Consider the following 25,615-nt stretch of genomic DNA (forward strand, 5'->3'; position numbering starts at 1 on the left):
CAAACAACTTTTTATACATTTTTTTTTCTCTGCTGGCGGTCTGTCGCGTCGTTTGATTTGACTATAATATTATTTACGCTGTTTGACATAAATAATAACATAATAACATCGTTCTAGTGACCTACTAACGCGTCGTCCACCACGGTTGTGTGCATATTGCCCGTGTCAGATCCTATGCAAATGCCAACGAAACAATTTGTCTAACATCGAATAACACCAGTCTCTCTAAATAAGAGGTAAGTAGATTTTTTTTTTATACAATATGTACATATTATTGTATTTCATTGGAGAATTTTTTATTACTGCTGGCTGATTACTTTGTGCATGGTAGATTCTCTGACAATTAACTCATTCAGCAGTTCTGGCTAGCTCTTACATGTAATGTAATTGTTATTACAAACTGCCAAATTAAAATAGTAGAAAGTATTAGTGGGATAAATGATATTGTATCGTTGCTAATACTAAGGGGAAACAGTAATCTTTTAAAAACTTTAAACACTAAATTATTATTACTTTCAATAAGAAAATGTATTTGCATGTTCTACTTAATACACAAACATTCAATCATATATTCATATTGCACAGCTGATATGAAAGAAGGTCTTTATATCATTGGCTAGGGTAATAGGAACTTTATAATATTATTTGAATGTTATGTACTAATGTATTTAAAGTTTAGTAGATTTGTTGTACCAAAATAGAAATGTTTATTCGACTGTTATTTATTATTGAATTACAATGCAGCAATAATTTGACATTGTTAAAAATGTAAAACAAATGTCCGATATGTCAGTACCAGACTGTCTCTTCTTGGTGATCATTCATCTATATATTACCTAAATGATTCTCTTATACATTTTGAGAAATCTTTATTACACAGTTTATTTTATGTTCAATTGTACATGAAATAATTTTATCCATGATTATTTTCTTAGTGTAAATATTAGATATTATACATTTTTTGAAATTTAAATTTGAAATAAGATAGTTAACAATGCTGATCGTACGCTACACTAGCATCACAATTCTTTAACAAAGCTTAATCGATTATTATAATGTGTTTATTAACCTGGTCTGTGTTTAGAAATTATCTGCCCCAGGGTACTTATGAAATTTTGCCCCTCTTTTTGGTGGCAGGAATACCCCAGGATGTCCAGTGTTAAAAATAAAAATTATAAATACCTATATACAATTATAAAACATAACTTGTATTTTAAATAAAGGAACAAATTCACTTTAGTAATTAGTTTCCTTGCGTGAAATCTTTACCAAAACACAATACATAAGGAAAAAATATTTAACATAATTTTAAAGTTATAACCTCCTTTATAACTAAGTTGGCTTATTAGATGAAAAAAGTTCATGAAAATTTACTGCCATCCCCCCCATGTTGGTTATGGTCCATCTTGGTCTCCCTTAAATATGGGCCTGTTGACATCCTTATATCCAAATGTGACACAACATTGAATGATTGAATAATGCCATCTAGACGTGATTGTCATTGTGTTAATTAGAAATACTTGGGTTTGTTTATTATTGGGATTCCTAACAAAACAAAACAGTGCATCATTACTGTTTTTAGTTACCAGTATGCTATTAGCTACAACTCTATTTCATTCTTCAAAGTATAGACATTCTTAACATTATAATAACTACAATGCTAATACATTTTCTATTGAACTATTCCAAGAAATTCAGTTGAATTATCTATTACAAAAAATGATTAATTTGTTCAACATACTAATGTAGTCAATTAAATTTGACTATATAATAAACTTTCATTTATTTTTGTATTATATATATTTTGAATATTGATACAGAAACTAGTTTTAAAATGAAAATATTATTTCAAACAGAAAAATTTAGATATTATAATAGTTTTAAAATTTTATTTAATATTATTATGTATTAAGTATAACCTATCGGTTACAAATACTGTAAAATTTGTGATTTGTGCACAACGACTATAAATCACTCACTACAAAATATTACTCATTAATTCAAATTGGTTGGCTTGTAATCAGAAACTTAAGTTTTTCTGTTCTAAAGTTGTACTATTATAATATTAACAATTAATTTGTAAATTGTTCATAATTTATTAAAAAAAAAGTTCAGTTCACTTAAACCTTGATACATCAGTTGTACCTATACCTTTGTCTTTAGTAAATAACCTTAGCTCAAAAATTTTTCTTAATGATAATTCTTAATTGAATTAAATTATTTTTAAAATTATGTAATGTTAATAGGTTTAAAAAATTGAAACAAACTATTTAAACGCTGTAAAAAAAACAATTGCGGAATACATTTAAAAATTACATTTTTTATCTACTTCAATTTTTAATTTAAATTGTTATTGTTTAATAATTAATTAAGGATCCAGTATACTAAATTTTAACTTTGATGATACACTTTATTTCTGTAACTAAATTATGATTTTAATTGTTCAATTGATACATTGTTGAATAATTATTGTTTAATAAATTTCATATTTTCCAGTAATAACAAAACAACTACAAGTAATTATTTAAAACCTCAGTTTTTTAAATAAAGGTAAGAATACAAAACTAAGAACTAAGAACTAAGTTACTAATTTCAATATACTACAAGTATAGATATGTCTTATTTTAAATTGAATACAACGTAAAGTAGAATCTAGTATTTTTATTAGTGTATATAAGTTATTATTACATATTTATTTTTATTCTGTTAAATTATTAAATAATAATCAATTAATTATAGTTATGTTTGCTTAATAACAACTATTAAGTTATAATGCAAAATAATATCACATATTTATTCTTGAAGTATAAAATAATAATATTATCTATTTTATAGTTTATAAATCATAATAATGATATAATAATTTAAAATATAGTAATAAAAAAAAAAAATATAGATTTATCTTTTTTTAATTTATAAAAAACTTTATGATATTCAGTAAATATTTTGTACTATTAGAGAATATAAAAGTCTAAAAAATTTTGTTTTAATATTTTTAAATTATATGATAGGTACATTTATAAAATATTTAAACACGAATAAAAAAAGTTGAATAACATTTAACAAATAATGATTATTAATAAATAATAATGATTATTCTTATAAACTTTATTTAGACTTTTAAATTCAGAGACTTAAGAGGAGACTTGTTTAAAGGATTTTTCCTAACAATATAATAGGCCATATAATGAAAAAAATCTTTTGATGAAGCATATGATGTGAATAGTTGTATGTACATTTATTTAATTTAATTAGTTAATTTTTTTTAATAACTATCCAGTATGTGAATGGTTTAACTTTTGAATATGTAAGATTTGAAAAGAAATTTTTGAGCTTAGAAAGTAATAATTTCAATCATAATTTCTGGATGATGTTAATGAACAATATTCAGTATTATCTAATTGTTCTTTGGTTAATCTTACGCCAATTTATGGAGAAATTAAAAATATAGACCAAATAATAATGTTCACTTATTGCTATTTCAAAGTTATCTGTAAAAATATCAACATTTTTGAACTACATAATTCGACTTCAAAAAAAGTTTTCAAATATGTGTGTAGCTTCACTATTTGTACAATAATCAACATATGTTTTTGATATTGTGAGATACACTTATTTCTTAAAATATTAGATTATATTATTTCAAGAGAAGAGATATTATTGATGAGATTAATATTTATTAATTTTTATTGGTAAACTAAAGTTTCTATTTAATATTTAAGTATTAAATTATTATCTGGAAAGATCAACTCTGCACTTCTGCAGTAGATGATTTCAATGTATACCTGCATCAGTTACCAATACTTATGAATTATAATTTTTATTTACAAAATTTCAAATATACTTCAATTATATATTTATATTAGTTATAGTAATTATTTGTAACTATTAGATATATTATATTTAATTATATGTTTTTAAGTTAATCTATTGTATTAAGACTTAAGAGTTTATATATATCTATATTTATTTTTGGAAACTATACCTATACGTATTATGCACTGACCAATATTTTTATTTTGCTTAAAATATGATTAGATTGTGTAATAAACATGTTTTAAACAGTATAAAAAAAAAACAATTGGAAAAAACACGTTTTAAACAAATAACATTTTTTAAATGATTTGGTAAAAAGTTTTTTATTTTTACCAACTCTGCTAACAAGTAATATTTTATTTTTAGTTGTTAAAATACAGTAAAACTGTGTATGTTGAAATTCAAGTATCCAACATTTAATTCATTATAAAATATGTTCAATGTATCATTAAAAAAATATTATTTTTTTAGTTTTGATTTATTATTATTACTATTATTATTGAATCATGTATAATAAAACAATAACCTAGTAAATAATAATTACATTTAATATTTATTATTTACAACTATAAGACTCATTGTTAATATTTTTACTTAAGATATTTTTTTTGAGATATAATATTCAGTGGATTGAATGTATAGTGTATACAGTATATGTAGTTAACACAATAAAAATAATATTATCATATTTTTATCATTCAGCTAATCAACTATATGGTTTGCTATAACCGATAACAAAATATATTACGCACTTTTAAAATTCTCAGTCATAAAAAAAAAGTATTACGACTGGATTTAATATTTTTTTTATAAATTATTTCTTATATAATCATTTTACAAGAAGAACATATATTTTTAAGTTAAAATATTAAATGAATACAAAATATTAAACTATTAAATATAAATATTGGAATTTAAATAGGTATTTAAAATTGTCTTTATGAAATGTTTGAAATATTTTACTCAACAGGTTTTTAAATTAAATTACTTATAAGGTACTTGCTGTTATTGCTGATATCTGTTATTTTAAAATTAAAACAAATAATTTAGTATCATTCAGAAACTATTCCATTAAATTATTGTGTTAAGTAAAGATAATTATTATATTTAAATTGTTATCAATACATAATTGAAAAAAATTTGGGAATTCTGTTAGCAGCTCAATAATATTAGTAGGTAGCAAGTGTTCCTTGCTATTCAGTAGGTCACTATAAAATATGTGTAACTAGAATTCAACATTAAATAAAAAAAAATAATTGCAAGAGAAGATGGAGGACACTCCTTATTTAATTATCATTAATAATTTTTCTATTATTAATAGTAGTAATTCTGTAGGTTAATCTAATTTTTTCAAAAACATAACAATTCTACTTATATTATATTGATAATACAAATTGTAATATAATATAATATTATTGTTGTTAACTTATAATTTATAATTCAATGTATATTGTATTAGAGTTTGAATAAGTTTATGATATAAATAGTTTAAAATGTGTCTAAAAATGATGAGAATTGTACTATTTATAGAAAATATTACATTATTATGTACATAATGGTAAAATGAGTCATGTCACTAAAATTAATATGTTTTTGAATTATGATACTACTAAAATTGTTAGAAAACAAATCATTAATTTTCGTTTAAATATTCAATTTTTATAAACATTTGAACATAGTTATAAAAAGAAATTGTATTTTTTTATATTTTTAGAATGCTGTAAGAATAACTTATGAATAATCTTATCAACATGAATCGAAAAAACTGAGGAAGCCACTGCTGTATAAAATTAGTGGAGTGTATTTCGTCAATGAGTATAAGTCATTGTAATGGGTGTGTTCATTTGAATTAAATAATAAATCATTGTGTACAATGAAAAACAATTCTAAACAGATGTCTAAAAAATAATTTGAAGATTTATGTCAAAACTTGAAATTTAGTCTTGTAAAAAATTAACGTGGCTTGACACTAATGTTTTTTAAAATGTATGAAATGATAAAGTATGTGAAACTTGTATTTAATTTTCATATCTAGTTTTAAAAATTCAAAATTAATGCAATTTTAACTATTTTTATGAATTTTGTCAAAATTTGAAATTCAAACCCTTATAAAAAATAAATGTACCATGTATTTTATTAGTAACTATAAGAAATACTTCTGAGGGATTTTAGATTAAATTTTCAAGCCGTCTTACTCCTAAATAAAAACCTAAGAGGTCTATAATTTCAAATGTCTATAAATACCTAAAAACTACCAATATATTATATAAGTTTAATTCTGTCTAAACAAATTGTAACATAATTATTTACTTCCTAAAAATATCAGGTATTTATGTATTTTTTAAACTATAGTAAAATGAGAAAATTATTTTGTAAAAAATTGGTATGGTGTGAATAAATTTCCCCTTTTACCCACATTTTTTTTTTTTGTTTTTCTATGAAATTTTGAAAAGTGCTGAGAATTTTATTTTTTTGACTTTTCCTTAATGTGCTGACTAGATAAAATTCGCTTCCAGAAACCACTTTTGAAGTTGGACATAGAAGTATTTTTACTATTCCACATATTCATTTTTGACAAAATAAACTTAAAACATAAAAAACAAATAACAGTTCATTCTTGTAATTTTAAATTTTCATGTTTAAGTATTTTCTAGCCATAGTATAGTTTTCCATAAATGTTGGCTTTTTTGAGCTGTTTAGGAATAAATATTTCATTTTTTTTTTTTTATAAATATATATTATAAGAGAATTTATTGCCTCTGTCTTAAATGTATGTAACATAGCAAATAATCTAAGCTCAGCAGTTCGCGTTGAACTTTGTTGGGTTATGTATAAGAGTAAATTGTCCTATTAAAACTAGATATTTTAACTTAAAATAACGATTTTTATTATTTTGTCTAGTAATTCAAAAAATATTAGACGTAGAAATGTAAAACATACTACTACTACCTATAATAAAATTAAATATTCAATTTATTTAGATTTATTTTAAGCTATTTATAATACTCGTTTTAATTCGAAAATACATGTGCATGATTTTTTTTTTAGGTTTATAGTTTAAATTTCTACAAAATTGGATATTTAAACAAAAAATAATGATCTTAAAGTTAAAGTATAATTTAAAATAAAATATAAAATATTTTAAGTAATATTTGTTAACGTATCCGCTTCAGAATCGTTTTTCCTAAACAATGAATACACCAAGTTTAAATTGATTAGGTACACATTTATTACGGTGAAATAGTCATTGACTAGATATACACTGGATATAAATAATACGTATATAACAGCGTACCTATATGTTCACTTTTACTAAATTTTTGGTTTTTATATTAGATAGCATTATATTGAGTTTTCTTCGAATACAATTACTGTAAATTTTCTTTATCTAATTTATTTTAAATTGATTAAAAGTTATATCGTTAGTTAAAAATACTATATATATATATTTTTTTTTAGTTATAATTTCTAAAAATAAATACATTTTAAATATTAGTGGGTATTATCGGTAACAACGCAATGTATCGGTCATTAGACAGACGGGTACAACAGAGATATATGAGAAAGGCGTGTAAAGTTATGCTATTAGAAATCTAAAATGTGATAGAAGTTTATAATTGTGTCAATCTATTTACAATTTTCCATATTTTAACTTCTAAAGTTCTAACACATAAACATCACAATATTAACTATGCAAGTATATCGAATAGGTAGGTACTGTTAATTTTTTTTTCAATTTCAGTAATTTTTGTGATTCAATGGTTGAAGATGATGTTACAAGTTCCATTTTGTTATTATTATTTATTCTCGAAGGTGATTTCAAATACAACGTGCTAATAGACGTACATAATCCCCTCCTTGAATTGTATTCCTTCAAATCCGTTACTGGTTATGTTCCCCTCTTATTAGATCGAGTAGAACACATGGTGAACTATAGTGACAGTCATCATGCCAGTAAAAAGAGACCGGCTCTATCAGGATCTCGTATTTTTTCTTATGGCGTCCGTGTTATTCTGTTTGGCCTAAATAATATGTTTTAATTTTTTAATCTCTTTAAATGTCGATAGTGTAAACAAAGAATGTAATTAATATTTAATGTTGAGTTTTATTTATGGTGTGCACCAAAGTAATCGGAGAAAAATGAATCCCGATCAACATTAACTAGTAGTTATTTGATTCTGAGTAACTTTGTTTTAATTGAACGAGAAATAAGTATGAAAACTAATGATATTAACGATCAGGTAAGAACCATACCAACAACTTATAACTATATTATGTATTTTCCACGATGTAGGATTATGTATATTATATATTTATACGATTAACAATTGATTTATATTTTATACACTTTATTTTAAGTTATAGAATACAAATAATATTTGTTTATTTTGAGTTTTGACTTTGATTAGCGTGATTTAGTTGTTAAATATAACTAAGTTCTAAACATTTTCGTCGTCGAATCAATTTGTTGATGCGTCAAAAATCTTACAAAAATATTTTCGTTTGAAATATGTATTTTAGAAATATGTACCTATTAGATAAATTTATTAAAAAATACAATATCATAAAATACTATACCTATATAATTATTATCGATTTAATGTTAGAAATTTCATTGAAAATATTTTATTGTATTAATCAAATTATCGACGCGCGAGGGCAAAATTTATTGTGAGTTAATATAATGGTCTTTGGCTTTTTGTAATAAGTAAATCACATTTACTAATATAGATCGAAAAATTATCGACACCATGATTATTTTTGTTGATCTCAGATTATATTCGTATTATAAAAATGGATTTACTTATATAAGTTTATATTATTTACATATTATAATCAGCAACCCTCTTCTCGTCCTTGGTTTATTAAAATGCATTCTGTCAGTTTTACCAGCTAAACGTCATTGATTTATTATTTTTTATTTTTATACATTATTATGATTTAGAATATTTTTTTTAAGAAAAAATGTTGGGCCTTGTGCCCATTTTATAATCTTAATAAATAAATAAAAGCACGTCCAGATGCATATCATGTATTCATGTATAATAAGATTTTCTATTAGGAAAAAAAAACAGAAAAGTTTTTGTTTAAATGTTACACGTATGTGTATTAAATTTTAGGATTATGTTTTGAGAAGTATTTCTATGCGAACTATTGAATTTTAAATAGGTAAAAATAAAGTTTTCGTATCAATTCTTAAACTATATGATTATTAATAATTATATTATTATAATTTATTTATTTAAGTATAACATCATAATATTATGTTCAGCACAAGGTTATTATTTACGTGTAGTCATTCTTGCATTATATTTTGTGGTAACGTATTGTATACTTTATCATTCTAGGTATTCGTCGTTCCTATAGATGCGTTTATATGGGTATACATCGCGTGCTTAATAATTGTATTTGTATGCTGTTTAATTGTTAAGGTCTTAAAAAAATTGTCATGTGTATCCACATAATTTACATCTGATGACTGTAAGGACAAACGTCTAGTCTATATCTATACGAAATAAAAATGTATATTATTAAAATGAATTGTTTGAATACATACTGTTTGTTTACGTACCGTACGTAAATTCAAAAATATTATCACCAGATTTGATAGATATTGAACTCAGACAACCTTGTCATAATACAAAGTTTTCTGTTTTGTTAAAAATGACACGTTATTGATACATTGTACCACTATCCACTTCAGGTTTATAGATTAAAGATAGTTATCAACAATTTAACGTGTGAAAAATATATAAATATAGATCGTTTTAATTTAAAAGAAATTAAAAATATTTTTGTATTTGTACATAATTTTAGGTAGTTTATTGTTTATTATATATATAGTTTATACACACATATAATATATTAATATGCTGAAAACTTATTACAATAAAATTATTAAATATAAAATTGTATAAAAGTATATAGTATAATAATAACCTTAGAAATGTTGACATTATTAGAATTCCTATCTATATATGATTTAACAATCAATCAAACCCGTAGTAAATAGGGATATAGATTATATATACCATATAATAATAGAAAATAGTTAAACACTTTATGGGCTGATTGGGCTATTGCTCATACAAACACAAATGTTACTATATTATTATTTATCGAATGCGCTCAACCAATCATATATTCATATGCATTTATAGTTTATTTAGAACCAAATTTGAATAATAGCGCTAAATAAATGTTTAAATGTATCTATGTTTGAGCCGTAGGTATTATATGACTGAATAATTTATAGATTGATCATTGATGTAATTATAGTGGCGCTGATGTCAGTTTCGAAAGAAATTGTACAAAAATAAATTCTGATGTATTAGGCGGTGTATCAGTTAATAGTAAATTTGTTACGTTACACTAAAATACAGAACAAATTTCATGTACTTTTCTATATTTAAAGATATTTATTACTAACTGTTATTTTTAAAACAATAAGTTAGTATGTTACAAGTATATATATATATTTAGCACATGATTCATTTTTGAAGGAAATTGTTCTCTAATAACACCTCAAAATATATAGGTACTTATATCTAAATATCTATAGTTTATACCTATAGTCCTATGGTTTATCATCGCTCGCCACATTACCATTCACTCCCTTTCATAGTATTTTACATTGTAGCCATTGGATGTGATCTGTACGACCATAATTAATTAATAATTAGTTTAAAATGTTCAATTAAAATTCCCTTGTTAGATATATGTATAGTTTATGCTTAACTAACAATACTTTAAGTATATAGGTGCCTAGTTGGGCTAAATAAATCGATGGTAATGAAAAAACTTTAAAATATGTTTTTCCATAAGCTTAGCTGTTTACTAAATTATAAATGCGTTAATAAAACATTTAAATATAAGTACCTATTAATAAATTAATAAAATCGAGAAAAACGCAGTTTATAATGATAAAAATATTTGGTAGGATTGAAAAGTGGTAATGAGAAAAGTAATTTTGTTAATGATGTTTTTCGGGTTGGAATATCAATTAGAGTTATATTAGGTATTTACTTATAGTGTAATAATAAATCATAGATTAACTATGGTTGTTTGAAACTCATTTGTGATTTGTAAATAGAGGTAAAATCGCTAATTATATTTGAATGACAAAAATATTTTTTTTAATAGGTGTTTTTTTAAATATATAAAGGTATGCTTTAAAAATTCTGACAAAATATTTCATAGTATAATATAATTATTATAAAATAATAATTGTTATAATATTATATTTATTCACTATTATATACTTATATGATATTGCTGATGATTTTAGTGACACGTTTATTATGTATTCATTCTATATTGCAATTAGGTTTAAAATTAGGTAGATAGTAATGATTAAAATTAATTTAAGATAAATAAAAAAATTATGATTTTAAGTTTGCATACAGTTGTAAATATTATGATGTTTGATTGTTTAAAAAAAAATTGACCTTTTTTAATATTATGATAATAATTTAAATCAAATCAGATTAACTAATGTTTTGATGTGTCGATCGACGAAATACATAATTATTTTTTTCAATATAATTCTGCGTGATCACAAATCGCAACAAAGTTAGCAGTATGTATACACAAATATATAATGTACTGGTGTAAGACGCAAGTACAACTACAGTGAGTTATAATTAATCAATACCATCGTTGTTATTTCGTAACAATTAACATTTATAAACTACGTTAATTTTAATTATATTTTCATTTACTCTTATTAAAGTTTTACTCATCTTTTTTTATAAATTTTTGAGTACAGAGTTATAATTAAGAAAAACTCAACGCATATATTAAGACACAAAGATATTAATGCATCTTTTATAATATATTTAAAAGAAGTTTTCTAAAAAAAATATATTTGGTATTAGTTTGTTCTAAAGTCTATTAGTCTTATTTTTAGTCTTGGAAAACTTCTTTTAAATATATTATAGAAGATGCACATGATGCAGAACGATATATCTTTATATATAAATATATGCGTGAAGTTTTTTTTATAATTCCATCTACCATAGTACCTATACACATTTATGTATTAGGTATTTTTCATTGAAACTCAGTTTCACACTCTCTGATTTCAAGAATATTAATCAGGAATATTATTCTAAATATTACAATACCTAGTTAAAATTTTCCAATGTGACAATACCTACTTGTCGCACCTTGCACTACTAAGCTCTATCATTTCAAGGGTAGGATGCTATTGGGCGCTGATATTACAGCAGTGTAAAGGATTATGAAATTAAATGTACGTATTATATTATATTTAAATATCGGGAATCAGGACAACGAAGACTATGTTAGAAGTGTTGAAGAACCGAACAGCACAATAATAACATGTGTGTGTGCTTTTATAAAGTTGCACACGTCTACGTTTAAATATTGTTTACAATGAAGACGCTTTCTCTTATAAAAAATATTGACTCAACAGATTGTCCGCTATTCTTTTTTTATTATTTCCTAAAAGCACCTGTCAATATTTTACGTCAATAATCCTATACATATTATAATACGTATATAATATGAGTGTATTTATAGATAGCGACGTTGTGAACGCCACCATTATCGTACCTTTACGATTTTACACCGTTCCTTCGGTAAATAGATGACTATTGACTAAATTTATATTACATAGTTACACAAGCGTTCTTTAAATACGACGAGTAATTTCACTATTTTAGTTTAGCAACGCGTAACAAATTAGTATTTATATGATGAATTCATGACATTAATGTGTCTAAATTATGCCGCGTAGGTAGGTAGTTGTAACTGCAAGTGCTATGCTTAGTGTATATACTTGCCGCGTCATTGTGAATATCTATATACATGAACATGATACGTATAGAAATGATGAGAGTAGCGAGTAATATATAAGTATATAAATTGCGTTTGAAATAAAAGGTGCAACGGTAGTAAAAACTATTTTCGTCGGTTTTCATATGCATTATGAAAATATATTTAGTATAGCTTCGATATTTTGTCTTTTTCAAAATGTCAGTCGACAAGGGCAGTGATGGAAATAACAAATAAAAGCATAATATGGTTTTTGGTTACTTATTGTGCTATGCTACCTGGGTTGGGCGATTACTTGAACTGATTCTGGTTATACAGGTTATAAGGTAATAATAATAATATGATAAAATATGTTCCATCAAAATTCAAGGCTCTGATTTCAAGTTTACCTACCTAATATACGTATCTATCTTTTTAATGTAATGTACGAGTACTTATGTCTTGATTACAGTTGATAAGAAAGAAAAATCCTCATAAAAATATAAAAGCTGAAGGTTAGTTTAACATTTTTATTTTACTCACGAAAACACGAACGCTGCAGATAACTAATCAAATCATATTATTGTATACGCTGTATGTTCTTTTAATGATTTTTTAAGAATATTATTATTATAGTAAAGGATATAATTGAAGACAGCTGAGATAGTTTATAAAGCAACATTAACAGTAGTCGACGCATTAAAATGATAAATTATATACTGGTATGACAAAATATATAAGTCCTCTAAATCGTTTTACGGAAAACTTGACGTAATAATTGTAATATATATTACAATACAATGTATGCATCTGAAAGTTTTTGTTTTTACTAGATTTTATGTAGTTTTAATTTTGTATTCGATTTATGTATTATTTATTTTAAATTAAAAATGTCTAGCTTTGAATGGCCAACATTTTTAGGATATGTTTCTGAAGTTCAAACGAGTTTTTTTAATTAGGAGACTATAGGAGATAAATTTAGAGAGTCACTGAAGATTATAAAAATGTTGTTTTCCTAACTTTGAAATATACATTATACTGATTTTAAAATGGTAGTGACATCTAAAAACATATAATTCATCAATAAATAATACAATATATAGAATTATAATTTAATAATTGATTAGATAATTATCATTAGATTTAATCTAATATTTCCTGTAGTGAACATTTTAATTAGACTCGTTGTTACACGTCTGCGTGGTAGTGTACAATGTATATTTTATCTTTATACTTTATACTAGTTTATAGTATTGCGTTTTTATGTAATATCTTACTATTTTTTTTTTTTAATTATACGCGTTTAACTTTTTTGTATCTATTGTCAAGTATAATATAACGGTTTTTATAACATTCAAGTAAATGTTGTTAAATCTCAAAAACAAATTTCGTTACAGGTGTGATAAATTAAGCATCTGTGTCATTTAAAAGATGGAGAAAAAGAGTACATAAAATATATTATAGCTCTGTCTATAGGATGATACAGCAAAATCTACATCGTACTATTAAGGAATAGTACCTATTACAAATACCATATACAAATATGGCGTAATGATACGACATGATTTATTGTGCAAAAAATAACCAATAACAAAGCAGCATATTTACATGTTTAGCAGCACGAATCCAATAGTCAAAAGTATAAACGATAGTTTTAGTGTAACATTTACGAAAACATGTTTCATATGCCTAAATTTTGTAGACAATACCAGTAGACTTAGTATGTAGAAAATTTCGATCGATACTACGCATAATATCTTGTATAATTTGTTTTTAATTAATGACCACATATAAGTCTGAGTTGTACGCTTGTTCAAGTCAATTTGAAGATAATATTTATTTAAATAAATTAAATAAAGTTGACGCAAGCCGTAAATGTTAAGCGCAATTGTGTATTAAAAAAAAAAGAAAATGTATGGTAGATAATGACCGTATTATATGCACACATTTCACCAGGGTTCACTATACAAATATTTTCGGTTTAATTTCTCGTTATTTATTTATTTATTAAACAACGTTAAATTTAAAACTTATATTAATATTAATATTTTACGTTTTTTCAAACATGGAAGTATATTGTTCATATATTTGTATACGAATTGTTCGTACTTTTTGTGTAAATAAAATTCTATTGCTACTTAGTACTTACACATTTATTGACTATTGTATAACTGCTTCAACTAATATGAAATAGAATTTTGTAAATCTGCCTTATAAACATTAATTATAAAATCAGTTATCAAAATTAATTATTATAAAATATTGAATTCAATTCAATCAATACTTTTGTGCACGCGTTCATTTATTTTTATAAACACAGTATACAATAAATAGGTTCTTGTATATTCTATGTGTTGGGTATACGGTATACCTATTGTATAATATGAATCGATTATTTGTGAATGGAGTCATGACGAGTAGAAAACTTTCAGAAAAGAAAATAACCATATTTAGTGCACAATGCCGCAATTTAATTGAAAAAAAAAATAATATTTAATAATTGTTTATTCATAAATGAATAAAACGGGCAAATTTCTCAATAGTACAGGTAAGTTGTTACACTATAGAAAATATAGACAATTAATATAACATAACATTTCTTAGTATTAATTAGCTTTTTAAAAAAAAAAGAATATAAACCAATAATAAAGTCAAATATTGCATATTATTATTTAAATATTATATTTTATGAATTGTGATTAACGGAGAAGAAAAAAAAATAAACATTAGGAGCAATTTTATTGCGCAAAGCCATGGGAATAGATTTCTTTAAGTAATTTGTGCTGTTTTCCGGCAAGAAAAACATGGGAGTGGTTCGATTGGCTAGAATTTTAAATCGAATATGTTGTAATAAATAAAGGGCATCGATGTAGTATTGATTAATTAATAATTAATTTATTTTATTATTATTAATTTATTAATTAATTAGTATTAATTTTTTGTTTTTTTTATTTTTTTAATTAATTTTATTGTTTTTATTAATTTATTTTTTAATTTTTATTTTTTAGAAAAGAATTGTTAGCTAATGTTTCGTATAGAGGCTAAAGTGGGAAGGTTTAGAAGGTATCTTATTTACGTATAATTGTGTTGGTTAATAGTTAAGTTGAATTTACGAACTTTAAAAATCGGTTTGAATACTTTAAATAAAGTCAAAGTTGAGTTTAGTATAAGAACTCCATATAGGTAGTCCATGCTTTAGGAATGATTTAATTAAAGCACAATAGAACAATTTAAATGATTCCAAATCCTTAAAATCATATGAGTTGCGTTTAAACCGTTTAAGGCTGTAATACACGGAAAGATTTTTTTACTATACTCTCCCATATGTTCCTGAAAATGTTAGTTATGTGTTAGGGTTATATCTAGGCCTTTGATGAATGAATCTGAAATAAGTTTATTATCGTTAATAATAAACAAATTATATCAAAATCGAATAACATAAAAATATTTAAATACATATGAACTATATAATTCTAACTTTTTTTTATTATCGAGTATATATGATTATAATTAATCCTTTGCATATGTTATAGTGGATTAAAAATCATCAGTACCTACCTATATGTATAAAATAGGAATAATAAAAAGATAAAAACCATAAATTGTGTGTAATAATATTTTGTAACCCATTGTAACCCATTCTCATATAGCAGCATGTTAAAAAATAAACAGATAAAAATTAACAATTTTTTTATATTTAAGGAAATATTATTTATATTGCCTATTTTTAAAATTTGACATAATTTATCAAAATTATCTTATCTGTTTTTCATTTATTGGATGATTTTGATTTTAAAATTAAAAGACAAATGGAAATACTTTTTTCTTATTTTGTTAAGAATATGAAAAATATTCATATATTTCTCTTAAGTTTATCGACGACCATATCTCGTATTGTTATTGCATTATCATCGTGATAAATTTAATACACTTATTCCAATTTAATTTAGTAAACAATTTACATTTTATTCGTACCACATTTTTTTTAATAATCGTTTTTTGTTTAGAACATAATTCCTAAAACACAGGTATTGAGCAAAATATTTTTTTACGAAATGTATTATACATATAATCTAATTGTAATTATTAATTATTATACTTTTAATAATAATAAAAAAATAATAATTTAGAAATTTCATAATATAATAACTGGTAGTCAGGCTTCACTTTTAATTAATTTAATTTAAATTGTATACTCTTAATAAGGTTAATATTATATTCAAAATAATTCTAAATTCTAAATGTATAGTTTTTATTTATTATAATTGCTATACCTGTAGAATCGATGATAATATATATTAATATAGATGTAATAGGTCATTATATAATTATAATATAAAAATTATAACAACATTTTTTTAAGTATTTTTGAGTGTTCAACTACTGAATGTCAATTGCTATCAGGCGGAGATTCAGTATGTCTATACATACTCGTAATATTAACAATTTTGTTCAGTGTTGAAATGAACAGCTCAGGAATATGTATTGATTTGAAACTAGATTTTAATTTTTTGATCCTTTTTAATAATAATATTAAAAATGGTTTTAATAATTAACTAGCAGTGTAGAACTGTATTATTAAACAAATAATAAAAGGAACATTTAATACATTTTACTCGAAAAATGTGTTTTGTATTTATTTTGCCAACGTGTATGAAACTAAATTATTTTTAATCGATATTTTTCTGACGAATTATTGTTTCTGCTCATTCTTCTTTGTACAGGTAACTAATAATTCTAGGTAATTTTTAATAATTAAATATATAAATGTATAATATCATCCTTGATAATATAATGAAACGCATTCAAATGGTTCCTCGGATAATTTTTTTCCAATTGTTGTATACCAAAAGATACGTAATGAATTTTGGTACATGGTACATTATGTTTAGTTATGTACCGTATAATATTGTAAATTTTAGATTCAGAATAATCAATTCAAATTTTTCATTTCTTATTTTTAATATTAGTAAATGGGTCAACCTATAATGCAATTTATAGGTGAGGGAGGCCTTAGCATTTTAAATTTTACAATACATTAATTACATTTAAAAATTACATAATATCATTATTTTAAATATGTTTTTGAAAGGTTCAAAATAATTAAATAATTTTCAATTTATGTTAATCCCACGAAAAACTATCTTCTGCGTCATTTAACCCGTGTCCCGAATAAAATTACTAGAACCGGCAATCAATAGCTACTAGCTAGTGGTGTATTGCATCTTTGACTGCGCTGCAGTGAAACCGCAGTGCAGGACTCTATACTATATTTATGAAGACAAATAACATAACGAAAATTATAGAAAATAATATTACATTACGTATAAATAATAATAGTATACTCGGTAAACCGTTATTTTAGGTATACAATCATTGTCTTGATTCTAACACGCACAATTTAATAATATTGCGCGCGCACTCGATCCTCAATCATAGAAGCTTACAAACAGTGTCGATGTGTTTTGCACGAGTCATTATACAGTTAATTCATTTCAGAGAAAGTAGTTATAATAATATAACGGTTGCAAGTGTTCGTATAGTCCAAAATAAAATCTCAACACATGACGGCGGAAAACATAATAAGTATGTATATTATTATTATGCTCTATTGCTATTCACCTATAATTTATATAAGTATTAAATAGGTATGTACTACTATATAAATTTTATGAACAGTTATTTTTAAATTATGTAATACAGGTTAGATAAATTTGAAATTATTGTTACCTACATTTTTTGCTATGCTTTGAAATATAAGTATTTTTTACCAATAAACATCGAAAGCTCAAACATTATATACATGATGTATTCCAAGTTTCAGAGAAATATTTATTCATCTGTCTATGGAACTTTTAATTCATCTACGATTTGCCCGTATTCTATAAATTTCGAAATAAATCACCTAAAATCGGATATTTAAAGAATAATCATGATTATTTTCAATAATTATAATAATACATTTCATTTGTGTTTTCTACATTCAGATTTTATAAAGTTCGATTGTAGGTATAAATAATAATTAAAGTATAAAGTTACTTATCTACATTACGGTAAATCAATTAACATTTTTTAAGCTGCAGAAATTTCAGATCGCGATGAATTTCCCTACTTCTTATTTTACTTTACTAAATGGTTAGTAAAGGTCAATAATACACGTATGTTAGGAATTCGAATGTTAACCGTCGTTTTATGTAGAATCTTTGAATTAAGAAATAGTTTAGAAGAGTCGACGAAACGTTTGATTAAACTAGTAAATACTGAACTATATAATCGAGGGGCAAAAATTTAATACGCGCTATTGTCAAAATTGTCCCAAAATAACAATCTTTGGCATTGAGGTGTTTTTCTGGTTGTATTTGATGTAGTACTTTGAAAGGAGGAAGTACTAAATTTGCAGAACTTTTCTTCACAAATGAGAAAAATTAACAAAAAAAAAAAAAAAAAAAATAGTGGGTAAACGGGAAATTACGCGTTACAATAGTTTTGCGATAATATCAAAATCATAAAAATTTGTAATTTGTTTTGTGTTTAAAAATTCGTAAAATTTTTACTTTTAATACCCACTATTACGACTTTTAATAAATATGAACAATTTTAGTTATTTTGATGTAATTTAAAAATTACTAACCGTAAAGGCTTATATAATAAAGGGTATATTCGTATATTTAAAATTTATTTATGATACTAATAATATTATACATTTAGGTAGAACAGATAGGTTAAGTAATATGGTATATATACATATTTTATTGGTAATATTATAATTAATATTTAATGCCTATTTTAAAAGTTTGAAGGATCCTTTTTTTACTAAATACATCATTGTAATTACTGTCAGGTTCCCTAAACGAATGATGTTGTAATAAATAAGAACTTTACGTGTTTAATAATCAATTTCATTAATTTTAAATTTCATAGGTTTCTTCATAACCTCTCATTTCTTTTCACGTGAACAACAAATACGCAAAATAAATAAATATTTAGATAACATATTTGAATACTACGTTTCAAACGTATTTAAAATATGTATTGGAATAAGTACAAAAATATATTATACTGTTGCGTCTGTATTCACATATTTTACAATACTGGTTATATAATTAAGAGTTATACAGGGTGTCCCGTCTCCCGTGAGAATTTACCCATTGCGATATCTTCTAAAATAATGAAGATATCATAATTTTGTTTTTTTTTTTTTTTATGAGACCCGTAGAGACAAAAACTAAAAGTTTTATTTAAAAAAAAATTCAAAGATAGTCCATTTTGCAGAGTTTATAATTTTAAAAATGTTAATGTTTCAACATTTTATTTTCATTAATCTCATGATTTTTAATATTATTTTTAGTTTAAAGAAAAATTGTGAATTATTTAATACCTTAATAGTGTCATTGTTATCAAACATGTGGTCCAACGGGCTCATGCCCATATAATATAATACTAAAATATTTTCAAAACGACGCTAATAATGATAAAATATTGAAACATCAACATTTTCAGAAAAATAAACTCTACAAAATGGCTGATTTGTTTTTTTAAATAAATGAAAAAATTTTTTTTTTTACTTTTTACCGAAACATATTAAATTAAAATATGAATTACTCGTAGTCTTTGTTCCCGTGAGTAAAAAAAAAAAAAATTATGATATCTCCATTATTTGCAATGGGAAAATTCTCACAAGATACCCTATGTAAACAAGGCATGTATATTATTGTATTGTTGTGTGTCAATATCGTAGTTTTAATAATTATTATTGTTTTGTTTGTTTGCGATTTTGGAATACCATTATTTTTACGCATATGGTGGCTATTATGCCTGCGTGGAGACGTTAAGCTTATATCGATATACGCAGCCATACAGGTATATCTGCATTCTGCAGGTGGCTGTTATAATATAAAAGTGTGTTACATAAATATTAGAAAAATAAAGCACGCCTTGCATTATTTTGCTTTAAGACAAACAAAACATATTTAATGTATGTATACACGCAATACGCGGACATTGCATTTTTGCTCAAGCGAGTTATGATCAATAAATTGTACGCTTTGTGTTTCCGTGCGTATTCAGTATTTCGTTTGCAAGTTAAAAAAACACAATAAAATCAAATCGAGTTCCTTAAAATGCCTATTTGGAGTGAAAATAGATTAAAAATAATATCTCGTTCGATGCGTTTTTGATATCGATATTGTTATACAAACCGAATTTCCGGCTGTCGCTCATAAGCGAAAAAAATATCCAAACGAACTCAAATGGGCGGAAAAATTATCTTTTTAATAATTTATAATATGTGCGAAAATAAATTATTATACATACAAAAATATGTTTAATCATTTTATTTCAACAATTGTCAATTGAGTTCAAAATCGTAATAAAACAATTAGGTAAATACAATATATTATTGACAAATAATAATTAATAATAATTGTCTTCTTGAAATTAATGATAATTTATAGCTAGACAATTTAAGTTGTGTTTACATATTGAATAGAATTATTAAAACGTATTACTTAAAAAACAACTGCGGTTCTGATTTTTAAACGTGTTACCCATATAAAGTTGAATAATTAATACTAACAATAAAATTAGTTTATAGTGTACAATGTGTACATGTTATGTTACGATTAATATTTTGGTCGCACTTTTCATCTATTAAATACATATTAATAATTTATAATACCTTAAAGATCAGTTATAATTATTTAGTTCAAATTTAAAGGCTAAAAGTTATATCTCAACTTAAGTATATAATTAATGAGTTTTATAAGAGTACCAGATAATACATTTGCAAATAATATCTTGATTTTATCCCATTGTTTGTTAATAATAAGGTACAAAAGTGCAAATTTTGTCTTCTTATATATGTAAATATCAGTGTCTGGAAGAAGTCCAGACCTCCCTGGACCCCCCGTAAATCCGCTACTGATTATTATTACACATTATTACCACGCATTATCATATAATTTTATTATTTACATATTACTATTTGAGAGACTTGTATTTACTGCAGACATTTCTAACCGTTTGGTATGCAGCATATATTATACTCGTATACGAATAGTATATTTTATTTAGTATTTTTTATTTTATATTTTTATTTCGTATATTTTTTTATTTGCAAAGTACTAGGAGAAAGAAAAATTATGATGGTCGTGAATATACCTAATTGTAACAACATCGAATTACACACATCTACGAATGTTTGATTTTTACGCTATTGTTTATTTTAGTATTTTTTAAATCAAATTACTCAAAATGTTTTTGCTCGTATTTTGGTTCACAACTATAATCATTGTAAATTAAATATTAACCTCAGAAACTATAGATATTATATTGTAATTCCTATTACACGTGAAAAATCTTTTTTTCAAATTACGTATTTTCTGATGAGTGTTTGTTGTTGTTTGTGTATAAGTATAGTGCTGTATACTATTTTGGCATGATCTGCTGTGATGCAGTTCTTTATATTAAATTCTACGTTTGACCTGTGCAAGAAATCGAGTTACGTAATAATAACTAGGATACATACGATCAACATTGCAGAAAAAAAAAATACTCAGGAAATTCCGGTTTTTGCAAGAATTTAAATTATAGTATGGTGGTGGTAGTACTTGAATCCACCTTTACATATATAGTATTATATATACATACAGTTTATGCAATTTCTATAGCTACATAAGAAGGAAACACCTCCTCCAGTGTATAATTTTCGACCGATGTCAAGGTCAGTGGTTGCGTATACGTGTATTTTTGTATTGTCTGATGATAAATTATGGGTTCCTATATTGATACACCGCGTGCTCATGCGGTGTACATATTGTAAAAATAGTATTTTTTTACTCAGTGCGATTGCTTCATATAGATTTGATTTTAAAGACTTAACTTTTTGTGTGTCAAAAAAACAATAATTAGATAGCTATTTAAGCTATTATACTGAAGTAGTAACTCTATATTTTAAAACAAATTTGATTTAAGTTTCAAAGTATAAATCAAAGTATGAAGTAGTGGTAGTAGCTAGTGTATTATGTAAAAAAATATTACATATACCTAGGTGGCTAGGTATAATAATTATTGGATTACTATGTGGATTATTGACTAATAATAATAGCTTATATAATAGCTAGTAATACGTTTATATTATTATTAAATTGTAATCAGTGATTAGCAATACTTGAGAAATCGGGAAAACTCGGCTTGGGTCCACGTAGTAATTTGTTAATATTATGTAGGTAGGTACTCGAATTGGGTCCGCAGTCACACATGGTTGTTGTGATACATCTATTTTAATATAATTAATATTGCTGTTAATGCCGTAGGTAACTATCATAACATAACTAAATGTAATTAAAGTATTAATTGTGGATAAAAAATAAATCTAAGTAACTATTTATATTATGGAAAAAAAAATCAGTGAGATATCACTTTAAGTCTACGACTAGACAAATGTCAAATTAAAATTACTCAATGAGATGCGTAAAAAAAAAATTCGTCACAATGATCAAAACTAAATAGCTTTTATTATGTTTATTGCTATATCAGTTTTAAAAATTTAGAAATTCCGAGATACGACTGTGGCTTTCCTTGCAGCTATATTTAAACTTTAATTTATTAAATTATTAATTTATATCATAAATTTTTTCGGGCAATGTGAGAGTAGCATCGGATTTTACAATGACGTGTTTGTTATTATTTTTCTTGTGCAAAGAAACTCGTGAACTAAGCTTTTGAACGTTTATTCTTTTGTTTGGATATTAAATATTTTTTTATTTTACATTTTGACTTTATGTGAGGCTTAACCTTTAGTTAGTACTATACCGTCTGTGCGTTGTTACGGTCATCAACTTTCGAGACCTAATTCATTGGTAACGTAAAATCATTGTAAATAAATAAATATTTACTATTTCAGAACTAAATATTCGTGTATAAATATAATTTTCTTACAGTTTTATTGTTTTATATAATTTATAATTTGGCATTGCCTACCTCAAAACAAGATTAACCATTTATTATATGATTTTATCGTTATATTATAACCATGAAATATATTAAAATTGTTGTAAAATGTTTTTGTAACATTTTAAAATCGAAACTTAGTTTTAAGATAAACTTTTTAAATCTAATGTTTTTTTTTTAAATTTAATTTTAGATTCATGTATCAGGCTTTTACGTTTTATTATTTATTTAATAAAATAGCTCATAACTATACAGTCGATAAATTTTAAAAATCCTTTATCATTTATTCGTTTAAGATTAACTTAATATTTAAAAATATCCTATCAAAATTCCTAATGAAAATAGGTACTCATAATTTAGTAAATTGACCTCCGCTCAAAATCATTTTTCAAACAATAACTCATTATTATATTAAAGCTATTATTGTAATAATACACCAATAAACGGCACCTTCAAGGTCTTTTATGGTTATTTATAATTAAAAAAAAAATAACTATAGAAACTTAAATTTCAACTTCTTATTTACAATTAAATCACTGAATAATTACCTACAATATTTTAAGATACTGGAAAAATTGTTAGAATATTTATAAACATTCTTCTATTAAAATTAAAAAAAAAATTCTAAAAACCTGAATATATCTACTTTATTGGAAGTAATTTAAATAAATTTATTGATAGTATCAAACTACATCTTGTTGTATAAACAAATTTTTTAATGTACTCTTTAAATACCTACAGTTACTTATATATTAATTATCATTAATGATTAAAGTTGGTCATATATTTGCTAAAATTGATTTTTAGGTTTTTAAATTTTAATTTAAATCGCAATTTTTTTTAAATAATACTAGAAAAAACAGCTAATTTTCAAAATTATGCATTTAATCAACAATTATATCACATCTATAACATAAATGAGATTTATATTTCAAGTACTTAACTATTTTAAAATAGTGCTGTCATTTTTTTTTTTGCAAGTTCAATTATAGAACAGTCTGAAGTGTGTTCATGTATTCTAAGAAGGAGATTATATCTACTTTTTGCATGTTCCTAAAAGATCTATAACATCAAAGAGTTCATTTCTTTTTTATTTAATGGTTAACCTTCATATTTTGTCTATGTTGCATTTAAACACTTCTACAATGAATTTCTCATTCTTTAATTATCTTTACAATAAAATATTAATTAGTTTTCCTTGACGTCAAAATTCACACTGATAAATGTGTCAGTTACCTTCTAAATTATTTAACTATAATAATTACCCTTTTGTTTATAAAGGTATAATATTGATATAAATCGTATTTAATCTATATCAATGTATCATTATTCATTATTAATATGTAATATTATGTATTCCCATGCTACATGAATAATAAATATGCTTTTAGATAATTAAGACTAGGTATAACCAAGATATTATATTTCTATCTTTATTTAGAAAATAAGGTACTTGTTTGTTATCGCCCCGCCAATTAAATAAAATAAACAAAATAATAAATAAATATAAAATATGTATGTATTATTAATAATAAAAAATGATAATAATAAATGAATGAATGAATATATGTTTATAAATTAAAAAAAAATATGTATAAATGCATTAGTAAATAAATAATATAATTATAATTATAGTGGAGGTCAAAACTCGGATATATCTTTTAAAATGGTTTCAAATGCGTCTTGTTTTTCGAGACGTGTTCTCCAAATAAATTCTGCTAAATATGATTCTAAAAAATTTCTGTTTGTTCCACGACGCTTTTTATTTCCCCATTTAGCAGAACCCCACAACCTCACGATATTTTGGATGTGTGCCCCTGTGTCTGGATCAACAAAATTATAAGTATGGTTTACAATATTATGTTAGAATCCCATTTGCTGCAAATTATTATACGTTTTCCGACTATCTGACAATATTACTGAGCCTGGTCTTATATATTTTTTGATTTTAGGTAACAATGTTTTTTCCGATGGATCAGGTACACTTATTATAAAACATTCATTGGTTTCCCGACATATTCCACCGAAAATCCATTGTTGAGGTAGAATACGTCCAGTATTATTTTTTCTG

At 24.1% G+C, this 25,615-nt stretch overlaps 1 protein-coding gene across 1 annotated transcript in view; it reads left to right on the plus strand.

Moving 5' to 3' along the window:
• The first annotated feature begins 7,769 nt into the window (after window positions 1–7,769).
• Window positions 7,770–25,615, plus strand: part of LOC113555847 (long-chain fatty acid transport protein 4-like) — a 47,656-nt gene continuing 29,810 nt past the window's right edge. Inside the window, exon 1 of the mRNA XM_026960411.1 lies at window positions 7,770–8,057. Within this exon, the coding sequence (XP_026816212.1) occupies window positions 8,031–8,057 (27 nt within the window). The 5' untranslated portion in view covers window positions 7,770–8,030. The remainder of the gene's footprint in view (window positions 8,058–25,615) is intronic.

The sequence above is a fragment of the Rhopalosiphum maidis genome, chromosome 3 (genome assembly GCF_003676215.2).
Source record: "Rhopalosiphum maidis isolate BTI-1 chromosome 3, ASM367621v3, whole genome shotgun sequence".
In the NCBI taxonomy this organism is placed as follows: domain Eukaryota; kingdom Metazoa; phylum Arthropoda; class Insecta; order Hemiptera; family Aphididae; genus Rhopalosiphum; species Rhopalosiphum maidis.